Here is a 20,258-nt window from a genome sequence, read left to right as displayed (position 1 = left end):
CTGTGTTTTCTAAGACCATCATTATCCTGCTGCTCAGTCACTTCACTCTGAAATGTTATTACCAGCAAATTGAGCCGTTTGATAGGAAAGACTTTTGTTTCACACATACTTATACATTTTTGCAAATGGGGACAAACATGTGTGTTGAAGAGTCAGTGCTTGTTGAAAGACTAAAACTGGAGAATGCTGAGTCTTGATGCACGCTTGTATTTGGAGCTTGCACGCTGCCACTGTTACCATGGCATTTATTTGTTTGTCTCCAATGTGCTCTAACCTTGCCAACAATTTCATTTCTGCCATTTAGTTTTTTTTGAGGGGGGGTTGCATTTGCATTTGCACTAATGTCATTTATACTAGCAATGCTCCAAAGCTGTTCTGTGGTTGTGAGCAACCAAATACCTTCTGATGTGTTTGTGTACGAGGAAACGGCCTAATCTGTTTGTTTGTAATGTATAGACATGTTGCTCTGTATGGCATCTATATTAAACCAGGCGAGTGTTGAGATATATAAATAAGATCAGGGCTTGGTTTCTCCAAAGCTTCCTAGCGGTTTGGTGTTTTTTGTTACTTTACATGCCTGCGGACAAAGACAAACTTTGGACTAAGAAGCTTTCGAGGGTAACCAAGCCTTCTGACCTACAAGACCAGCCAGTGTTGCTGATTCTCCTGTCTGTATGACGCGTCCTTAAGCTGATGTGATCACTCTGGTGCCCTCTACTGTTAGGAGTGGGATCAGCATGGCGCAGAAGGACAGGGAATGCACTAGTTAACCCTCAATTGTATTACTTACTACCACTATTACTAAAGGTCTTATTACTATGAATGACTTTATTGTTGACATTGGAAAGCGTTGGCCCCAGGGCTGAGAATGAATACTTAATGTAGGATCAAACCTGGCCAACGCTGTATAACTGTTTTTTTTTAAGAGATGAAATTGAGAGTTTGACGTATTTTGCACATGTTCCTCTGAAAGGTGAACATAAGGACTTTCTGTATTTTTGAAAAAACTCATTCTCATATTATTATCAGATCCATTTCTTAAGACTCTGATGTGAAACAAAGCTCTAAAAGTGGTTAGAAAGATTGAAACAGCCTCATACACTTTTCAGTTTTCACCGTTGAGCATTTGACTGCGTGTCCAGCAGAGAGTTCACCTGTTCAACAACATGCCACATGGGCCACAAGATAAGAACTGTCATTGGCAACTGTATGTGAATTTGCATTGTAGTATTAAGTGATAAATACCCGGCAGAGAAGCCTGTCAGCTGTTGATTCCTGATGTATTTGCTCAGTTTGTACTCCATGTTGGAGAAATTGCGACTGATGCGGTCACTCTTCAGGCTATGATCCGAGACATATGTTATCATAAAGTCCAAGACAGTTTAACATCAAACGTTTTAAGGCGTATTCATCCGATAACCATAGAAAGTGTATGGATGCTATGGCAAACCGAAGCTTTTAAATCTTTACATGCAGCATTTGAATGCATCTCTTAAGATTTAAGCGTAAACTGCATGTTTTCTGTGAGCTATTGTACCAAACTCATACCTAACCGCTCACTGCTGCTCCACACATTGAGCAGCATTCATTTCACATAACAGTTCCTCCTGTCAGCTGTGAGCTTGGTGTGTTTCTAAAACATTATTGTGCCATCAGTCCATGTTACTTAAGGTAAATTATATTTTATAATTGCTCTTGATGGACTTGCTAGTTAAGGAGTGCTATATCAAAGCCAATGTGTCCTACATGTTCCAATATTTCTTAATACTGAAACATGTATATTAATTTAAAATTGCTTCCATTGAGTTTGATGGAGTAACCAGGAGGAATGTAAACAGGCTACAGCCCATTTGATAGTTGAAGTCAATCACCAATCTGAAATCCAGATGTTTCTTATTCTCAATTTATCCCAATACGTTGCAAAATCATTACTCTATAATACTGAAAATATAAGCAAATATTGCAATGGAATCTATAGCTGCCGCAAAGCACTCTGACCACGTTTCTCTTCTGAATGCTTTTTAATTAGCATTTTAGAAAAGAACAGCACTGCTGTCCAGTGCTATTGCCTCTAACAGATGTTTGTTGATCGTGTTCAGGGCTGCTCTGACCGTGACGCCAGACAATTTGGTTTACTTTTCTTCTTTTGTGTGATAGTTTTTTTTTTCCACACACACATTTCGCTTTCTTTGACTGAATGCCCGTTGTATTGTGTTAAAACCCTTCACAGTTGGTTTTGGACTTTATGTCTGGCATTGCCTTGGTTATTTTACAAAAATTGAATGTCAAAAATAAATGAACCATCCCACTCTGGATTGAGCCTTGATCTATTTATTTTTTTAAATATGAACATCACCATGCAAACTGCTTTGTTTTATTCATTTGGGACTTTATTTCAGGTTTGGTCTGGTGGTGTATGAGTGCGCGTGTAGTTGGACGGGTCAGACACATGATGGCGCTGTTGTGTCGTTTTTAGACCGAGTGAAAGGCGATCCGAGAGAGAGAGAGAGAGACGCACGCACTCCTTTTTCTGTAACAGTATGCAATTCACTGCACAACATAGAGTGTATATAGTCGTTCTATAGCGTGTTTCTCTTTAATCTTCCACGTTCATGTTATTCAAGGGTCTACTTTGGCGGTGTGTGCATGTTTCTGTATCATTAGGTTCTTATATGCTTTCTTAATATTTCTAATGGCTTCATCTCGCAACAAGTAGCCTAGTGTTGACAAACAGGTCTAGCTGCATGTAGATTAAAGGATATGTTCAATTCAGCTTAAAGTGACCTTTGTACTAATGGTATATGGACACTTCTTAACTGCTACGACATAAAAATCTTGTAGGATCTTAGATCCATGGGACTTAAATCTTTCAGGGTGTTCATAAATCGATATTATTCCTTCCTAACCGTTTACAGCTTGGATGTTTTGAGTAGACAAATTCTAAAAATTGAATGCTTTTATTTTTGCGAGAGAACTCATTGACACTTATGTCATGACACGTATTTTCATGTCATTAGATTTACATTTTTAGAATAACATTTTACACAGCATGTAACTGCCTGCACAGACATGCGCAGATAAATATCTTGTTTAATATTTTGGAATAAAGTGATTAAAAAAGAAAAGAAAAACGCTTTCAGCCTACTCTGATCGATCCAAACACCAGAGCCTCTTAACACTCCATTCACATACATTTTTCCCTCAGCTGTGAACCCGTTTGGATCCTATACGGGCTGATCCGCCATGCACTGTCTCTCTCCCTCTATAAGCAGGAAACTGGAGCAGAAAAGTCTCTTATTCTCCATAATCAAGGTCAAGAGCGTTTTTCAATAACCTTTGGGAATTAAACCCTGGAACGGCGCCAGCTCGCCCTGCCAATCTTTTTTTTTTTTGCAGCCAGCTGAATAATACAAAAGTTGTTTACCTTTAGCACCTCGACAGATCAATATGCTGTTGCTTTATTTTCATTTAAAAGAGTTCACGGAATTATCTATTAACATTTGTATTTTGTTTGGATTCCCACTCGGCGGCGTGATACATTGTTTCAAATAACAGATGGTGCTGGAGGAGAGAGACAAAGCAGGGAAATCTGGTAGCAATTATCCTCAATTATGTTCATTGTTATTTTGAGCTAATTATTGTTATTGTCACTTTTGTTTGGGAGTCTCGCGGCGCTAGCCTACAATAAGCGGGCCGCCTGAGGAAGACAATGGGGAGCAGCGATGTGTTGTGACGATGAAATGTGGCTTTTGTAATTGAGCCTAACCATTGGGTTTAAATAAAACTTAGATCTTCAGGCTGAGGTTACACATCAAATTAACAGATTGTCTGCAGCTACAATTATTCTAATATGAGCCCTTTTATAATTAAAGATTTTAAAAGCAGTAATCCCTAATTGTCACAATATTTAATAAATATAAACGTCACATGTGATAATTATTAATGCAATATTATAAATAAGCAAATATTTGGATGCTTTCAATCAAAGAGTAAAAAATTCACAAGTCTTTTTTTTTGCTTTTCATATTTCCATGGTAGCTACTCTGCGTGGAAGTGGCCTAGGTGTTTGGGATAAGGAAGTCGTGGTTGTCCTGCAGCTGAGGAGAAGTGTCCGTGCTGAAGTGCCACTGAGCAATTAGGCACTTATTCCAGCATCGCGCGCCAGTCTGCAGCCAAATCTGCTCTGCATGCATGCGGCAGAAAGAAACTTTCCCAGTCGATTGTCACTGTCTTACTACTCGCAAGAATTCATCTGTACATCTACAGAGAAGAGACAATATTTCTGCAAAGAATTGGACACTCGAGGACGGAGTGGGTCCCCGGACCGGGAAGGAGAGGACGGAGGAGAGGATCTCCGTGGCCGCTGCATGGAGCGGACCTGCACCACTCTCGCCTTTGTTTGGGGGCGTCTCCTCTCCTCTCCTCTCCTCTCCTCTCCTCTCCTCTCCATCCGTCCTGTCCCCTCCTCTCCTCCGGTCCCCTCCCCTCTTTCCCTTCCCATTCTACCTCCCTCTCTCTCCCCCCCCCCCCCCCCCCCTCAGGCGGGAGAAGCCCGTGTTTGGTTCTCAGAGAGAGTCATTTGGGAAGAGTCACAAAGCGTTTTCCTACGAGAGGGAGCGGAGTGGCGAGAGCTCGGGAGTCATTCTTAGGAAGCAGCGCTCCTCTGGACACCACCGAGCCCAACACGTCCCGGACCGCCGGCCCGCGGGAGAACAAGAGACAGCAAAGAGCGAAAAGAGGAAGAAAGAAGTGTCAGATGATGAGGATGATGACATCTAATCTGGGTGCCAGTTGATCTCTATTTTCTGTCTTGACAGCTTCAACTGCGGATCTCCAAAGCGCTCCGGGAGTGACATTGTAACACACCTTTTCCCACTGGGTCTGCCCGAGTCCTGCCGTCCTCGTGGCGATTTAAATCCTTGTTTGGACATTTTGGATCCTACCACTACGATATGATTTTTCCTTTCGTTTTGGCACATACTTTCTCACGAGGACTGAATTAGAGGAATAATCTGTCAACTGCTTGATTTCTAGAGAAGCGCACGCGGCAGCCGCAGCCAAGAGCGCACCCACGTTGCTCCTCTTGAGTCAGAGTAAAGGATCTACAGGAGAACAAGTGTACCTACAGTCCGCCGGGGAGAGACTGAGAAACAGAAGGACAGGCACCGAGCTACGGAGGTTTGTTCATGTTTGGGATCCAGGAGAGCATCCAGCGAAGCGGCAGCAGCCTGAAGGAGGAGCCGCTGGGAGGCATGAACGCTGTCCGGAGCTGGATGCAGGGGGGCGGCGTGCTGGACGCCAACACGGCCTCCCAAAGGTGAGCTCTGCCCGGGTGGAGGACACTTTATAGCACCCTGCTTCATTTAGGCTTCCGAAACCCGGAACAGACCTGAATTTTTTGTCAGGACCCTGCAGCCGCCCCTGCAGGACACGAGGCCGTGTGGTGGGGGGGAGCTGCTGTCCGGAAGGAAGACCTCTGGATCTGTTGCTACATACATTTTTTGAAAATGATGATTGAAACATAGATTCTTATGCAGGGTATCAAATTCCCCCAAATAACGAACAACCTGTTTAATTTAAAGACAACGTATGCTACTAAACAATTAATTGCAACATGTGTTTGTGCTACAGATTTTTAGCACATGCAACTTCCGCTTCTTCTGTCCATCTGAGGTTAAATGAGCATAAAGGCAAAGAGACATATGCATCATTCTAGTAATGTGGGTTTAAAATGAGCGGAGTGAAATATGTCCATCTAACCTTTTTTGTAAATATAGGCTCACTCATGGCTGTGTTCAAGTTGAACAGTATTCTCAATTCGACCCGCAGGGTCAGGGATGTGATGACCTGTCTCAGGTTATCACGACAAGAACACCTCCAACATAAACAAATTGGATTATAATTTCAGAAAAGTATAGATTTGGGATTTGTTTTTTTTCACTTGTATGTGGTGAACATAATAGCCTAGTGAACTCAAGAAAATATAAAAATGGATTTACTCGCTGCTCGCATCATATTTCTTTACCTTTTACAAGTCAAAGTTTGTAGCTTCTAACACCGACTCTTCCACGCCTGTGTGTCCGCAGTGGAGTGGGTCTGGCCCGGGCTCACTTTGAGAAGCAGCCGCCCTCCAACCTGCGGAAGTCCAACTTCTTCCACTTCGTCCTGGCTCTGTACGACCGGCAGGGTCAGCCAGTAGAGATCGAGAGGACCAACTTTGTTGACTTCATCGAGAAAGACAAGGTCGGTGCAGAAACTCATGGTGTTGATATTATTATTATTATTATTGTTATTATTATTGTTATATTATTAATATCATTTTTATTATTTTATTATTATTAATATTATTATTTCTTCACACAGGCCTACTGAAAGATAATTAACCATTGTGTCTGATATTATTGATGTCAATGTTAAATGTCCCGTTTAAAACATTTACAGTAACTCATCAATAAAATATCTGCGTCTATAATGTAGGCTATTAATAATAATAATAATATTACTGTTATTATATACACAATATATTCACATACTAAATCAAAAACGTCCTTCGATTTGTGCTTTTGAAAAAATAAAACGACTCTGGACGTTTACACTGTCGTAATTTACTGCTGTATTCAACCCAACCACTTGTTCAGTGTGAACAGCAGCGTTGCACCCGGTCTCCTCATCAATTACAACACCGTTTAAATGAGCTGGAATACAGTGGGAGAATTTAGTGATGGATTTGGATTTATTTGCCCTTTCAAGCATAACCAGTTTACAGAAGAATTAAAAAGCCACAATAACTCGATGATTGCACGTGGTGGAGAAATTACAGGGCTGCCCTGCTTTAATACGTCCGCTGTGAACATAAATCACACGTTTATTTCACGTAGCCTATGACCGGTGTGAAGAATTCAATAACTTGGATGTAACCACGCGTGCAGTTCTCAGAGAGGTGCTTTTTTTAATTTGTCCTAAAAATTATTTCAATAAACAGCTCAGTGTCTGTTGTTTTTATCTAAGGAGACCAGCGGAGAGAAGACCAATAACGGGATTCATTACCGGCTGCAGCTTCTTTACAGTAACGGTGGGTGAGGAACACACACACACACACACACACACACACACACACACACACACACACACACACATAATAACACAATACGAACAAATAAGCTTGATTGCTCGTTGTCTCCTGTAACATTAAACACAAAAAGCAGCTGTTTTATTTTTATTTTTTATTTTTTTTTAGATTTAATGTGGAACATGTTTAGCAGAAGGCCGACAATCTGTTAGAATTTGTTTATGTCACAAAAACGGCACGATAGTGTTTCACAATTGTGTTATTTGACAGATTTGCGGATAAATGTCACTATTTCAGAGTAGTCGTTTTGGGCGATTTATTCCAGCTTCGTGGCTTCATCGCTGTCACTGTCCCTAACTGGGGTTGTCCAGACTGAAGTGGGCTGTTTGGCAGCCGCAAGTTGTTGTGGTGGTAGCTGTAGATTGGTATTCAGGCCTATCAGCTCAGTCTACAGCTAGGAGGGAAACTAGTTAAACTGTCTCCACCCTCCTCTGAGATTAAGACATGTGGACATAATAGCTACAATTGGAACATTTTAAATATGTAATATTATTTGCATGTGGAAATGGACAAGTGAGTTGCACCTACAACCTATTTATCAGTGAAACTGACTGTAAGGTAGCCTATGTACATTTAACATCACTACCATTGATGTGTTCTGGGTGTTTGAAGAACAGAGGGTTGAGGGTATAAGGATAAAGGTGTCATGTGTTGTGTAAACTGCAAAGGTCTTTGAGGTAAATTTGTGATTTGGAGATGTCTAAATAAAATGGACTTGACTTAGGCTCAGTATTACAGTAAAAAATAAATGTTTAGAAACATGATTTTCACCATGCGATCTATACTAAACACACACACACACACAGACGCACACACACAGCCTCGCCATACTTTTTTGGCTTTTCAACCTCAGAAAATGGAGATTGCTGTGGGAGCATTTCATCCAATTAATGATCCCTCAACTTATTTTTTTAGTCCTAAATGATAAAAAAAAGCAAATTTTATTTTTGTGTACCAGAAAATTATTTTATTTTTTAAATCTTCTTGCAACCTCTAAAATGTGTGTGAGCTTCCTGTTGTTTAAGGAGTTTTTTTCTGCTTGATGAAATCTGTGTAAAGTTTATGATTTTCTCTTTTCTTCTACATCCCAACAGGCATCAGAACTGAGCAGGACTTTTATGTTCGACTTATAGACTCCATGACTAAACAGGTAAAAACACACACATGCACGCACATTCACACAGAGGTCTGCCACCTCTCCTGTTACCTCTCTGACAATGAGCTGCTCCACTGATCTGCCTGTACTCCGCCGCCCTCCTCTATCTGCATGTACTTGCACACACAAAGACGTATTTATGTGTGTGTGATTCTGTGGGTGAGTGTTTCCACAGTGTGTGGGTGGGGACACACACACCGCATGGCTCCAGGCATTTTTGCCTGTACTTCCCTTGCTGTGATTAGAGCGAGGAGGCAGCGAGCAAGTGTTGAGGAACCTAATTCTGCTGCTCACAGTAGGAAGTGGAAAGATATAACAGCACCTCTGGGATTTGGTCTGCCAAGTAGCAAGCATTTTTTGATCAGATCCAATTTTTCTGTTAATGTTTGTGTTTTTGTTTATATGTACCTTTATGAGAGAGAGAGAGAGAGAAAGAGAGAGCAGTGGGAAGAGTTAAAAGAGAGAGAGAGAGGCAGACTGAACAACAGAAACAAGACAGACAGACAGTTGTAGTGTTTGTTCTCAATGTTCTTCGGGTAAACAGTTAGAATGAAAACTGTTTTTTTTTGTGATTTTCCACTAGAAACAGAGAGTGATTATGTGTGTGTGTGGTATGAGAAGCCAAGAAGCCATGCTATGCTCTGAATACTTGCTAATGTGACTGCAGTCTCACATTGCTGCTGCCACGCTGCAACACATACTGTGTGTGTGTGTGTGTGTGTGTGTGTGTGTGTGTGTGTGTGTGTGTGTGTGTGTGTGTGTGTGTGTGTGTGTGTGTGTGTGTGTGTGTGTGTGGTTTGAGGGAGATAGTGGCCATGACATCACTGACCAGCTAAGCCAACCACACGGCTGTTTTGGTTTGACCACCTGTCAATGTTCCATTCCCATACCGCTCACACACACACACTACCAAATCTAGTCTGCAGTACAGAGTTTGCATTGGTGTCTCTCTGATATTATTTTACCGTTAAACACAAAAATACAAGGCCAGGGAAGTAGCTTCAGCTATTTTCAAGAATATCCCCAAAACATAAAGAGAGGCAGGAGTAAAGATGAGGATGAAACTGTTTAGATGACTCTCTACTGGGCTCATGGGTCATGCTGGATTTAAATACTAATAGCAGTGAGGATACTTTTTTCTTTTAGAAAGTGAACCCCAGAAACACATTTCCCATTTTCCTAACGACCAGTCAATGCAAGAAAGCTTCCGTGAGAGTTTGCATTGAGTCATAGAACTAGTGGAATATCAGCTTGCAGCAGACTCTTTGTTATTGATTTTTTATACAATTTAATTCAATAACATGCTAAATTCTTATTTCATCAAACTTCTCAATTACTGTATACACGTGGATGCATTTTACATGGTCAAAAAGTGCAAACTTCCAGCTTTTGGTTTCAATCAGTGTTGTTATTTTTTGTACTGTGTTGAGAATACTGTATTACTGGGTACTGCGCTGTTAGGCTCACATCACTGATTCTGTCTATTTCACAGTTTTGACTGTGATTATTCTGCCAGGAAAGTAAAGCATTGTCCACCGTTTGCTGGCACTTATTTCTGTTATTCAGCTATTTCTGTTTGTCTACCTGCTGTTAATGTGCTGCTAGGGCCAACATTGATTATCTTAAATGGAGGAGGAGAGCGCCTCCTAGTCTTCAGATGCAAAGCAAAGAATGCCGGTTGATCACGACTCTGTCCCAGAGAATAAATCGTCTGTCACGGCGGCCTCGTCGAATCACTAGCTCGCTAGTCGACCTGACACTAAAGCAGGAGGAAGTGTGTTGCCCTGCTTAACGGCTCCTTGTTTACACGTCGCGCATGTCACACTACTTCAAAGGTGGAGGAAAGAGCGGCGGAGATGCTGTATGAAAGGCCTGGTAAGGCAGAGAGAGGGAGGAGGCAGAGGAGGAAAAAGCAGATGAAAGACAAGAGCAGAGCGAGTGAGGTGACAGCGTGATGAAGACAAACGTGGGCTGGAATGGTAGAATAAGTAATGGTAGATGAAGAATGTGTTACATTGACACTAGGGCCTACCACAGAAGGTGGATTACACGTTATTTTTCAAACCATTCTGCGTTGTTTTTTTCTGATTGGAGATGCAGATATATTAGATAAAGAGCAGGATAGAACAGGTGAAATCAGAAACTTTATATCCCAGTTTTAGTAAATATTTCTGTGACTGGAATATTGTAATGAAAAAGTGACCTGTTTACTTAGTTCATCACGTATCTGTGTAGATAATTATACATAACATACCCCATGTTGTTAGTACCAGTGTTGTTGGTAGAAACCTAAATTAATAAGTTTTGATCTGCAAGACTTTGCACAAAATAGAGGTTTTTGCTTATTTCCAACATTAATGAGTTTTCTGCTATAATTGCTTGCCCCGGCTGTGTGAGTTTAGACAAATTACTTCACTCCTGTGGTTGAAGAATTCTTGCGATTGATGGCTGAAGGAAATATGGGTATTGGATGTGTCATCATATCAGAACTATGAATACCTTCTATATTGTGTCTTTTATTCCAATCTTCTTTTGCAAAGGAGGATAGATTTAAGAACGTTTTTAAAACAGAAGTAAGGTATATAAGGATTTATCGACCTCTTTTGTGATTTTGGAGGAAAGCTCAGTTACATCAGACCTAATTCTGTTCATAAAGATAAATGCATTCACCTAGCCCCGAGGTGTGAAGGTTTTTGTGTGTGTATGTGTGAGAGAGAGGGAAAGAGAACAAAAGAGCAAAAGTGCATAAAAGAGAGAAGACGAGAGAGGTTGATATGGCATTGATGCATGTTTGTCCAGGGTAGGAAACAAGTTCAGAGGAAGTGGCCTGGCCCACTCTTTTCCCATGGCGCCCATGGCTCATTTTCCAATGAACAGGTCTAATCATAGACAGAACTACAGCTTACAAAGTATTCTTCTTCTTTTTCTTCTGGTCAATTTTGGAGGGAAATGGATTAGAGAAACAGTTTGAAATTTCTCAGCTGTTGAACTAGCATCAGTGGTGAGTTAATAGGAGCTTCTATGCTTCAGCGGTCAGTTGAAATGTATGAGTACCAGATTATTTGCTCTCTGGATTGATGAGCCACAGCTTTTTTTTTTGTACAACTGGCTCTTTTAGAAGTGTTACAATAACTCTGTCTACCTGTAGTGGCACTTTCTGCTTTGAGATAAGATTATTTTTGGTTTACATTGCACAACTCATGCCTGCATTGAGTAGGCGTGCACATCCCCGGAGTCCTGAAAAAGCATCGATGCACAAATCTGGAGCCTGTCGATAGAGGATTAATGCCTTGATACTTTTCCTGCAGAGGTTTTTGCAACAGGAATATGTGCACATTCATGGAAAAATTGGATCGGACAGGGGCCCGGGGCCCTGACACAAATCGGGGCTCTAATTCCAGAAAACACAGAGGGTCCCGGAGACAACTAGATATTAGTATGAAATGCTTTAGGCTACAACAATATTGTAATGGGGCCCTCAGATGGCACAGACACTTTTGCCGCTCTTTTTATGTGCCAAAAAGCTCTAAGCTAGTTTCTGAGGACCATGTCGGGCTGCAGTATCTACAAATGAGTCTACATCTCGGCTCATGCTGGGAACACGGAACATGTGGAACATGCTCGCCCTGGGGTCCCTGGTGGGACAGTTCAAGCTCCCACATAGGCAATGTTAGTCTTTAAAAGCCCTCTTCTACATGTGCACACAACATCATCATCTGTCAATAGTTTGAGCCCAATTCTATTTTACAAATGTCAAACTTTTCCAGTGCAATGCAAAGCTATATTGAGTATTGCCATTTACTATATAGCATCAAAAATATGCAGCCTTCAGGTTTTCAGTGTGTTGAATTTGCAAAAAAAGAAAAGAAATTAAAAAAACAACTTTAATAAATTATTTGTGACCTTTGTAGACTAAGAGACAAATGTTAAAAGAAAAGAGGAATCACTGGGGAAACATTTATATTTTCAGTTATTCACATATAGAGCTGTAACGGTTTGTGTATTCATGCTGAACTGTCACGTTATGGGGGTCACGGTTGGGTGCATGCAGCCCACTGTTGTTTGTTGAATTGATACATGTACTGCAGAACCAAAGCTCACAAGAACAATTATTCCCTGTATCTTTCAACTGATGCCGTCAACAAGATGTAATGAAATTAACCCCAAAAGCGCATTGTCATGCAAGTCAATCACACAATGCTAAGAAATGATTTTCAGTTGTATTTCCTGTTATGGGTAAAGTGTTTATTTAGTGTTCGTACAGTGTAACACAGAAGTGTACCAAAATGTTCCTTATTTTTTTATGAAAATACTTTACCAAAGGTGTCAGTGGGCTAAATGTCCCCAGTAGGGGCTTCTTGTCCGTCTTTGACGCTTACACTATAGTCTGTTTAAAATAGATGAAAAGAAACATATTGTGCATTGTTGTTCTCTTTTCCTGCTGTACTGAGCTCGCACTGAACTGTGACTCCTAAACTGGGGTAGGCTATGAACCGAACCGTGACTTCTATGTACCGTTACACCCTAGCATCCAAATATCATCATCTCAAAGTTGTTGCATGTTGTTTAGAGTTGTTAAGCTTTCAGTCAGCTGAAGGACCTTCATTTAAAAGCTCAAACTAATGTTCAGCAGGTAGTCTGAACTTCCAGCTGAAGACTATCAGAGAGGACAGTGAAACTTCTTCACCACTCTCTGAGAAAAGTGAGCTTGTCACTCGGTGAGACTTGCTGGAGTTTGGAACGACAGATCAAACAGACTGGAATAGACCAAAGACAGACAAGCCGTGTGTATTGATTGATAGATATCTTACTGGTGTGTGACTTGAGCTTTTGCTTTATTCTGAGCTTCCTTACCTGTTTCAGGAAAAGTGTATAATGGAAGCAGGCAAAGCCTCAGCTGAAATCCTTTATAAAGAGCAGAAACTATGGCCACTGCTCTGTGAATATACAACTTTGTGCTTTTGAACATTAGACCTAAGCAGCATGTGTGCAGAGGAGATAGCGTTGTTGTTTTTTGTCAATTTTCTAAAACATGTGAGAACTGTGTCTGTGTGTGTGTGTGTGTGTGTGTGTGTGTGTGTGTATGGATCTTTGAGCTGAAGTGGGAATTAACTTGTTACACCCAACAAAACCATGACGGCAAAAAATAAATATACACCACAGATACAGCATAAAAAAAAAAATCAGATTCCTCCTAGTTTGATATTGTCGATTTTCCCAGAGCGCAGTGCTGCAAAATATAGTCATCTCCTCTCACCTACTTGGTAGATGTAGAGTGAAGCGGTCTGAAAAGATGCAAATACATTTTTATGCATCTATGCGCAGATGCATACAATGACCGGAATCTTTTGGAGGGTGTGATTATCATGAACATCCTGCTTCAGCCGGAATTTTAAAAAGAATTAAGTTAGGTATTGTATAATATGAAGTTGTTACTCACTTCTGAAGATTTTCTTGTAATTAAAGGCTTATGATATTGTATACGTTTCTTATTGTCAACAAAGCTGTATTAAAAACAAACAGATGTCCAAAAGCCAAAAACGATTTGATCCTACTAACAAGTATTGTTTGTTTAGCCAAAGCACAGAATGGCTTATTTCTCTATGCTAGAGCTATATGTTCCTTTTATTGTTATTTCCATTACATACAAAAAAAAACTTGTGCCTTAGAGCGTCAAATGCATGTGAGTCTGAAGTTAAAAAGTCCCAACAAAAAAGTACATCTCCATAGGGGGGTCCTGGTATGTAAGCCTGGTGTTACTGGTGATACTACAACAATGACAACAACGCAATATCTTTTCTTTCTATTTATAGTATTTACCATTCTAACACCTTTTAATACCAAAAGCATCAAGACAATTGGAATTATACAACTTTGGATATCAAACATAGTAATTTGCTCATGTCTGTTAGCTAACCCACTGTTTTCCTTTCGTCTCTGTCTCTCTCTACAGGCGATTATTTATGAAGGCCAAGACAAAAACCCAGAGATGTGTAGAGTGCTGCTGACACATGAGATCATGTGCAGGTGAGAATGGATGCATCGAATCTTGATCTTTTTCCAAATTTTCATCTTTTCCTAACTATCTTTAAACAATCATTCCAGCTTCTACTTTTCCTTCCATCGTCTCCCCTCCTCTTTTCTTCTGAAACATACTTTGTTTGTCTGCAAGACGGTCTCACCAATAAACTCTCTGTACTCAATACATTTCTTACTTTGTCACCCTCATTAACCCCCCCACACATATGCATCCACATGAAGCCATATCTGTGAGGAAGATGAGTTTTAGCTATCAGAGTTGTAGCTTTAATTATAATCTAAAGATGAATTTCTTAGGAAGTAGGTTGGGAGAAAAGAAATCTATTTATAGAGACATTTTACCAACCTATGGTATACAATAGAAAAAGTGTGTGTGTGTGTGTTTGTGTGTGTGTGTGTGTGTGTGTGTGTGTGTGTGTGTGTGTGTGTGTGTGTGTGTGTGCGCGTGCACATGTGTTTGACGCCTGGTTAATTAGGACACAGAGAAACTCATTAGTCAATCTGAACCCTCCTGTTGTTTCATGGCTAACAAATGGGCCTTTCTCCACAATCTGACTATAAAATATAGGCAGGGTCACACACACACACACACACACACACACACACACATACACACACATATGCATATACACAAAGAAGTATGCATATGCACGTTCCCTCATGCACACCAGAGTTATAAAAATTTAAATTTAGCACATGAATTAAGTTGTTCTTATTCCCTGACCTTGTCACTGAACAACTTTAACTGTAACAATATAAATTGGAGTTCATCTATATGCACAAGCAGGGATTTAAGCCGTGAAGGAACACTAATATTTTATTCTCTAGCTCCCTGAATAATCTACAGGCAGCTCAGCTGCACAGCTTTACGGAAAACCCTTTGAAATTCTGATATGATATACAAGGAATTTATAAATAAATACAGATTTTTATCGTAAATTATTGTTGTTCATCATGTGGGAAATGCATTGTTGACATGAATAACCTGTTCTGCATAAAACATGAAGTATATAAAACTTGTACAGTAAAGGCCTCCGATATTCATACATTTCCTCTGGGGGTGCAGCAGCAGCAGTGTAGAAAGTATGACTTCTGTAGCGAGTGTAAACACTCATTTGTCTGCTGCAGCCACTGAGGTCAAAGTTACGGCTGTTGCCTCGTGTTCTCACATGCTGATTCTGCAGCGGGGGCCTCACACACAACACACAACGCACAACACACACACAAAGAGCTCAGGGCGTCCATTAATCAGTGTGGCTCATTGTCATGGTGGTGCTATTAGCCATATGCTCCCAGCCAATCTGCCACCACACAGACCTGTGTTGCAAACCTGGTTGGAGCTCTGGCACGAACACATGAAGGGTTTTATTCCAGAATGGACGACAAAGGCTGCTGCGCTGTTTACATCATGTGTTAAGCACAAATGTGTTCTTAAATATCTGGTCTTGTATTTAACACACTGGTGTCTTCTTAGTAGCTTTAGGGATGAAAAGAATATCTCATTCCACACAACGTGAGAGTAGTTTTTGTCATTGAAGCAACACGATTTTTAGGAAATGTTCAGTTGAAGTTTTCCGTTCCACCATATGGGAAATATTCTACATATTTTCTGCATCATTTTTTTTTTACAGTTGATCTTATTATAGACATTTCAGCCTAACATATTTTGTTTCTTTGGAAGCTTTTCTTATAAAATATCAGTAAACTGTTACAAAAAATGACATCTTCAAATTGCTTGTTAAAGATATTTAATTTACACTGATACAAAACAGATTAATGCAACAAAACCTTTATTGGTTGTCTAGTTGATTCATTGACTAATTGTTTCAGTTAACTTACCACAACCAAAGCTTTTTTAATAATTTATTACTTACATTTTCACAAACTATAACATATTTTATAATATAATATCAGAGAAGATGGCATCTCAAATTCATGCTATTCAGACTCTATTGTTTAAAAGTGTGTGTGTGTGTGGGGGGGGGGGGAGGAGGGGACATGCAGGGGGAGAGAGCAGATGATTAGATCACCAGGATCCAGAGCAATAAGTGCTACATTACCCCTGTCCCGCCCCTCGTTTTCATCCCACTATCCCTCCATTTGTAACATCTTCCACTCTGCTCCCGTCTCCTCTTCCTCTACTGTCCTCTCTTAATCTCCCCTCTCCTCATCTACCACTCCCCTTCCCCCACCTTCCTCCTCCCCCCCCAGCCATACTTTCCTTTTCCTTCCAGCTCCCCCTCCTCAGGCTGGGCTTTCCTCTTTTCCCGTGCTCCCCATTCTCCCATTCCCCTATCTCTGGTTTTCCTCGTCTCTAACCTCTCACTGGTGCTGGGTCCGTGCGGTGACCCAGTTCATAGAGCAGCAGGAAGGTAATGACAGAGAGAGCAGAAAGAGGGGCAGAGCAGCAGATAGTGGAGACAATATGTAAGGTGTAGCGTAACACTCTCTTTCTTTCTACCTCTGCCATCTGTGACTGTGGGAAACCTGAGACAACTCCCCTTCCTCTTCTTCCAAACCAAACCTCTCCCCTCCCCTCCCCTCCCCTCCCCTCCCTCTCACCCTCTTTCCCACCCTCTTTCTCTAGCTTTCCCTCCCACACTCACCCTTTCACTCTTCATCACCGCTACCCCCCGGCTTTATCCTTCCCCTCCTGCTTACACCTTTATTCATAATTGATGCACGCATAAAGCTTTGACAGACTAGCAGTACATATGTGTGAATTTAGTATTGCATGCCAGTTTCTCTCTTTCTTTTTTTACTTGTTTTTGTGTGTGTGTGTGTGTGTGTGTGTGTGTGTTTGTGTGTGTGTGTGTGTGTATCCATCCCACCATCTCCTCCTCTTTGAGCCTCAGGCCTCTTCAATCCTCTCCACCCTCCACATCACTTGTGTGTCAGTACAAGTAGGATGGAGAGGAAGTTGTCATATAGTGTTTTAAAAGACATGCATGGTGGAGTTCTTTCCCAAAATGAAATTCAGCAATCCTCTTGATTTAAAATATATGTATATATCTTCTACCTTTGAGTCTTCAAAGGTTTAAAAATATAGGATGTGTTGTTACCTATCTAAAACAAGTACAAGTGGTTAGGAGATGAGAACCGATGAGGACATAGACTTTAAAATGATCGCTGTCTGTTGTTCACTGACAATATTATTTACTGGTCTGTTCTTTCCAAAACCGTTTCAAAGCGCAGTTGAAATAGTAGCGCAGTGGCAAAGATTTGGTTAGCTTTTGGCACACACGCTTCTTAGTTAGGTTTAAGGGACAATCATGGTTTGAGTCAGAACAAATACTTAGTTAAGGTTAAGGAACAGTTGTGGTCATGCTTTAAAGAGACCAATATAGACTGTTGTTAGGAAACTGGAAACAGCGGCGTCTGTGTTGAAGTCGGACGTTTTGTTGATTAATCCATCCACCCCGTACCACCTCCTTTTGCGATTTCGATGGCTCTATAATAACATCACCTTACCTAGCTCCAGACGGATAGAAGTGATAATTGTTGCTGCTGCTGGGCTTTGTCACTTGAATGTAAAACAATGTTCTGGGGTAAACGCTGAAACGGCCGGTTGTCTCATTTTTCTTTGGAGGACAGTCTGACTAAACAAGAAACTCCTTGATTGATGATGGTGGACTTAATCCACTTGTGTCTTTGGTGAAATATCCTTTTTAAAACTTCTGACACTGAACTACTAACAGTCATTCAACTCACTATGGGTGTCTTGGGCTATTTACTAAGATGTAGCAGATGTAGTTTTGAAGCATATCCCAGAATGGCTAAGCTCTCCAGAAAGGCTATTACCCAAAAAAACTATTTCTTTCAAATCCTGCTATACGCTCACTTTCATGTCACAGAAGTCTATTTTTACCCATGCTGTTATTGCAGACCTGCTAGACTTTCTGGAACACTGTTTTTAGACAGATTTGATCAATTTCTGTGAATTTAGTGTCTCAACATCAGTACAGACAAAGCACATGACATGCAGTAACACTCCTATTTAAACATCTAAATTTGAACTCCTGTATGAAGTACTGTATGTTCCCTGTGTCTGACTCTTTTCTCACTTTTTTTCTCATTGTCTTCTTCTTCTACTGCCTTCTTTCCTCGCAGTCGGTGCTGTGACAAGAAGAGCTGCGGAAACCGTAATGAGACACCCTCAGACCCTGTTATCATCGACAGGTACAGTCTCTCACTCTGTCTCTATCTCTGTATCTACTACACACACACACACACACACTTTCACACACACATACTGGATGATGGACTGTGTTGACCTGTTTGAATGGCGTGCATGTGAAGGGATGTTTGTGTGTTAAAATGATCTGCTGTCACTCCTTAAATAGACACTTCTTAGATAGAATCAATGGCTTCTGATAGAAGACATTTGAGACTGATGCTTTGCATTTGTGAGTCAAACAGCTGGATTGGTGCTGATCAGTGGTGCTGAATAACATTTACATGAGTATGTGCACTTCTGTTATTGACCTGCACAGAGGGGACATCAGCTGCTAAGTTACTACCTCATATCTGGCAGATTTAGGCACACGCACACACGCACACACTTGCGCAGATCTTCAGACTTGAGTGAACAAAGACAAGCGTGTGTTTCCTCTACGTAATGCAAAATACAGAGCTGTTTACTAGCAGAAGCTGTCTATCGTTTGCCGCTTTTTTCCAACTTGTCTGTCCGTCTTTTTCTTTCTTTCTGCCTGTCTGTCTGTCTGTCTGTCTGTCGAGGTGGAGGACTGAAGTTATCCCCCCCCCGTCTCTCCTGCAGCAGCACAGGAAAATGGGTCATGAGCAAAGAAAAAAGTGACAGAGAAAAACTGTGAAATGAGATCCAACCTCATTTTAATCTGATTTCTTCTTGGCAGTTGTTTTAACCCTCCATGAGCAGGTTTCTGTTTTAAAGAGTAATTTACAGGGACGGGTGAGAGAGTGCTGATTATCAGAGAACCCAGTGATCAATTTTGTATTTATTTTATAGAATTTACATACATTTTTTTATGAAAACACAGTAGGACCTGATGTAGGGTAAAAATATCCTGATTATGTAAAAAAAAACTTCTTTAATTGAACATAATCATGTCACTTAGGACCTAAAGCAGTGATTATTGGGTGTCATTGTACTCAATGTACTGGTAATTTTAAGGTATAAGAGAGTAAGAGAATTACTATCAATACTACCCTTATCTCACTTCAGTGATTGCACAGCTTCTCACAGACCCCATTTAATAAACTTAAACTACATTGTAATCAAGATATAAATATATTTTATCATTTCCTTTTTTGGTGGGGAGGCTGTACACATTTCTAACCCAAAGGCAATTATTAAGGACAGTTTTGACAGTTGAGACAGCCAAGCATTGTTGTTTCATCTGCAATCAAAGACCACAAAGGAAAGACATGTTTTAGGAAGCGTAACACTTTCTTCTCAGGTTAAGATATATACATGAATTGATGTTTCATGTTGTTCTTTTTTATGAAATTGAATGTTTCCAATGTTGGAACAAATATTACAGTAGTTCTAGCTGTCTTGTGTGTTTTTTATTGGCTGACAATGTGTATTTATATAATTTTAACTCACTCTTAACACAATTAATATCCTGGCCCCATGATAATCCTTTTATTTCTCATGTATGATGATAAACTCTCCTCTCCTCTCTCCTCCTCTCTGACTAATTCTGACTTTGTTTTAGCTTTAGCTCTCCTTTCTTTCTATTTATTTTTGTGTTTGGAGGAATCTTATGAAGTGGATAAACACTTGTGTCTCAAAGTGAACTTTGATGGAGCTATTTCAAAGAGCACAAGTCCCTGTTTGTGTGTGTGTGTGTGTGTGTGTGTGTCCTATGTAAGACACAAATTGCAAAAAGCTCCATGATTGACAGCTACACATGATTGTGTCATTTATATACATATATATATATATATATA

At 40.5% G+C, this 20,258-nt stretch overlaps 1 protein-coding gene across 3 annotated transcripts in view; it reads left to right on the top strand.

Annotated features, from left to right (window-relative positions):
• Window positions 1-4,468: 4,468 nt before the first annotated feature.
• LOC117956127 (transcription factor COE1-A-like) overlaps window positions 4,469-20,258 on the top strand; it is a 78,156-nt gene continuing 62,366 nt past the window's right edge. For 2 of the 3 annotated variants that reach the window (XM_034891035.1, XM_034891037.1), the window contains exons 1-6: window positions 5,187-5,317; window positions 6,087-6,243; window positions 7,009-7,072; window positions 8,224-8,279; window positions 14,239-14,312; window positions 18,435-18,503. In XM_034891035.1, coding sequence (XP_034746926.1) covers window positions 5,187-5,317; window positions 6,087-6,243; window positions 7,009-7,072; window positions 8,224-8,279; window positions 14,239-14,312; window positions 18,435-18,503 — 551 coding nt within the window. Of the gene's footprint in view, window positions 5,318-6,086; window positions 6,244-7,008; window positions 7,073-8,223; window positions 8,280-14,238; window positions 14,313-18,434; window positions 18,504-20,258 lie in introns of all 3 variants that reach the window. The other variant, XM_034891036.1, reaches the window with a different exon arrangement.

This window comes from Etheostoma cragini, chromosome 13 (assembly GCF_013103735.1).
Source record: "Etheostoma cragini isolate CJK2018 chromosome 13, CSU_Ecrag_1.0, whole genome shotgun sequence".
NCBI lineage: Eukaryota > Metazoa > Chordata > Actinopteri > Perciformes > Percidae > Etheostoma > Etheostoma cragini.
The sequence above is the reverse complement of the archived record's forward strand: the minus strand, read 5'-3'. Positions and strand labels throughout refer to the sequence as shown.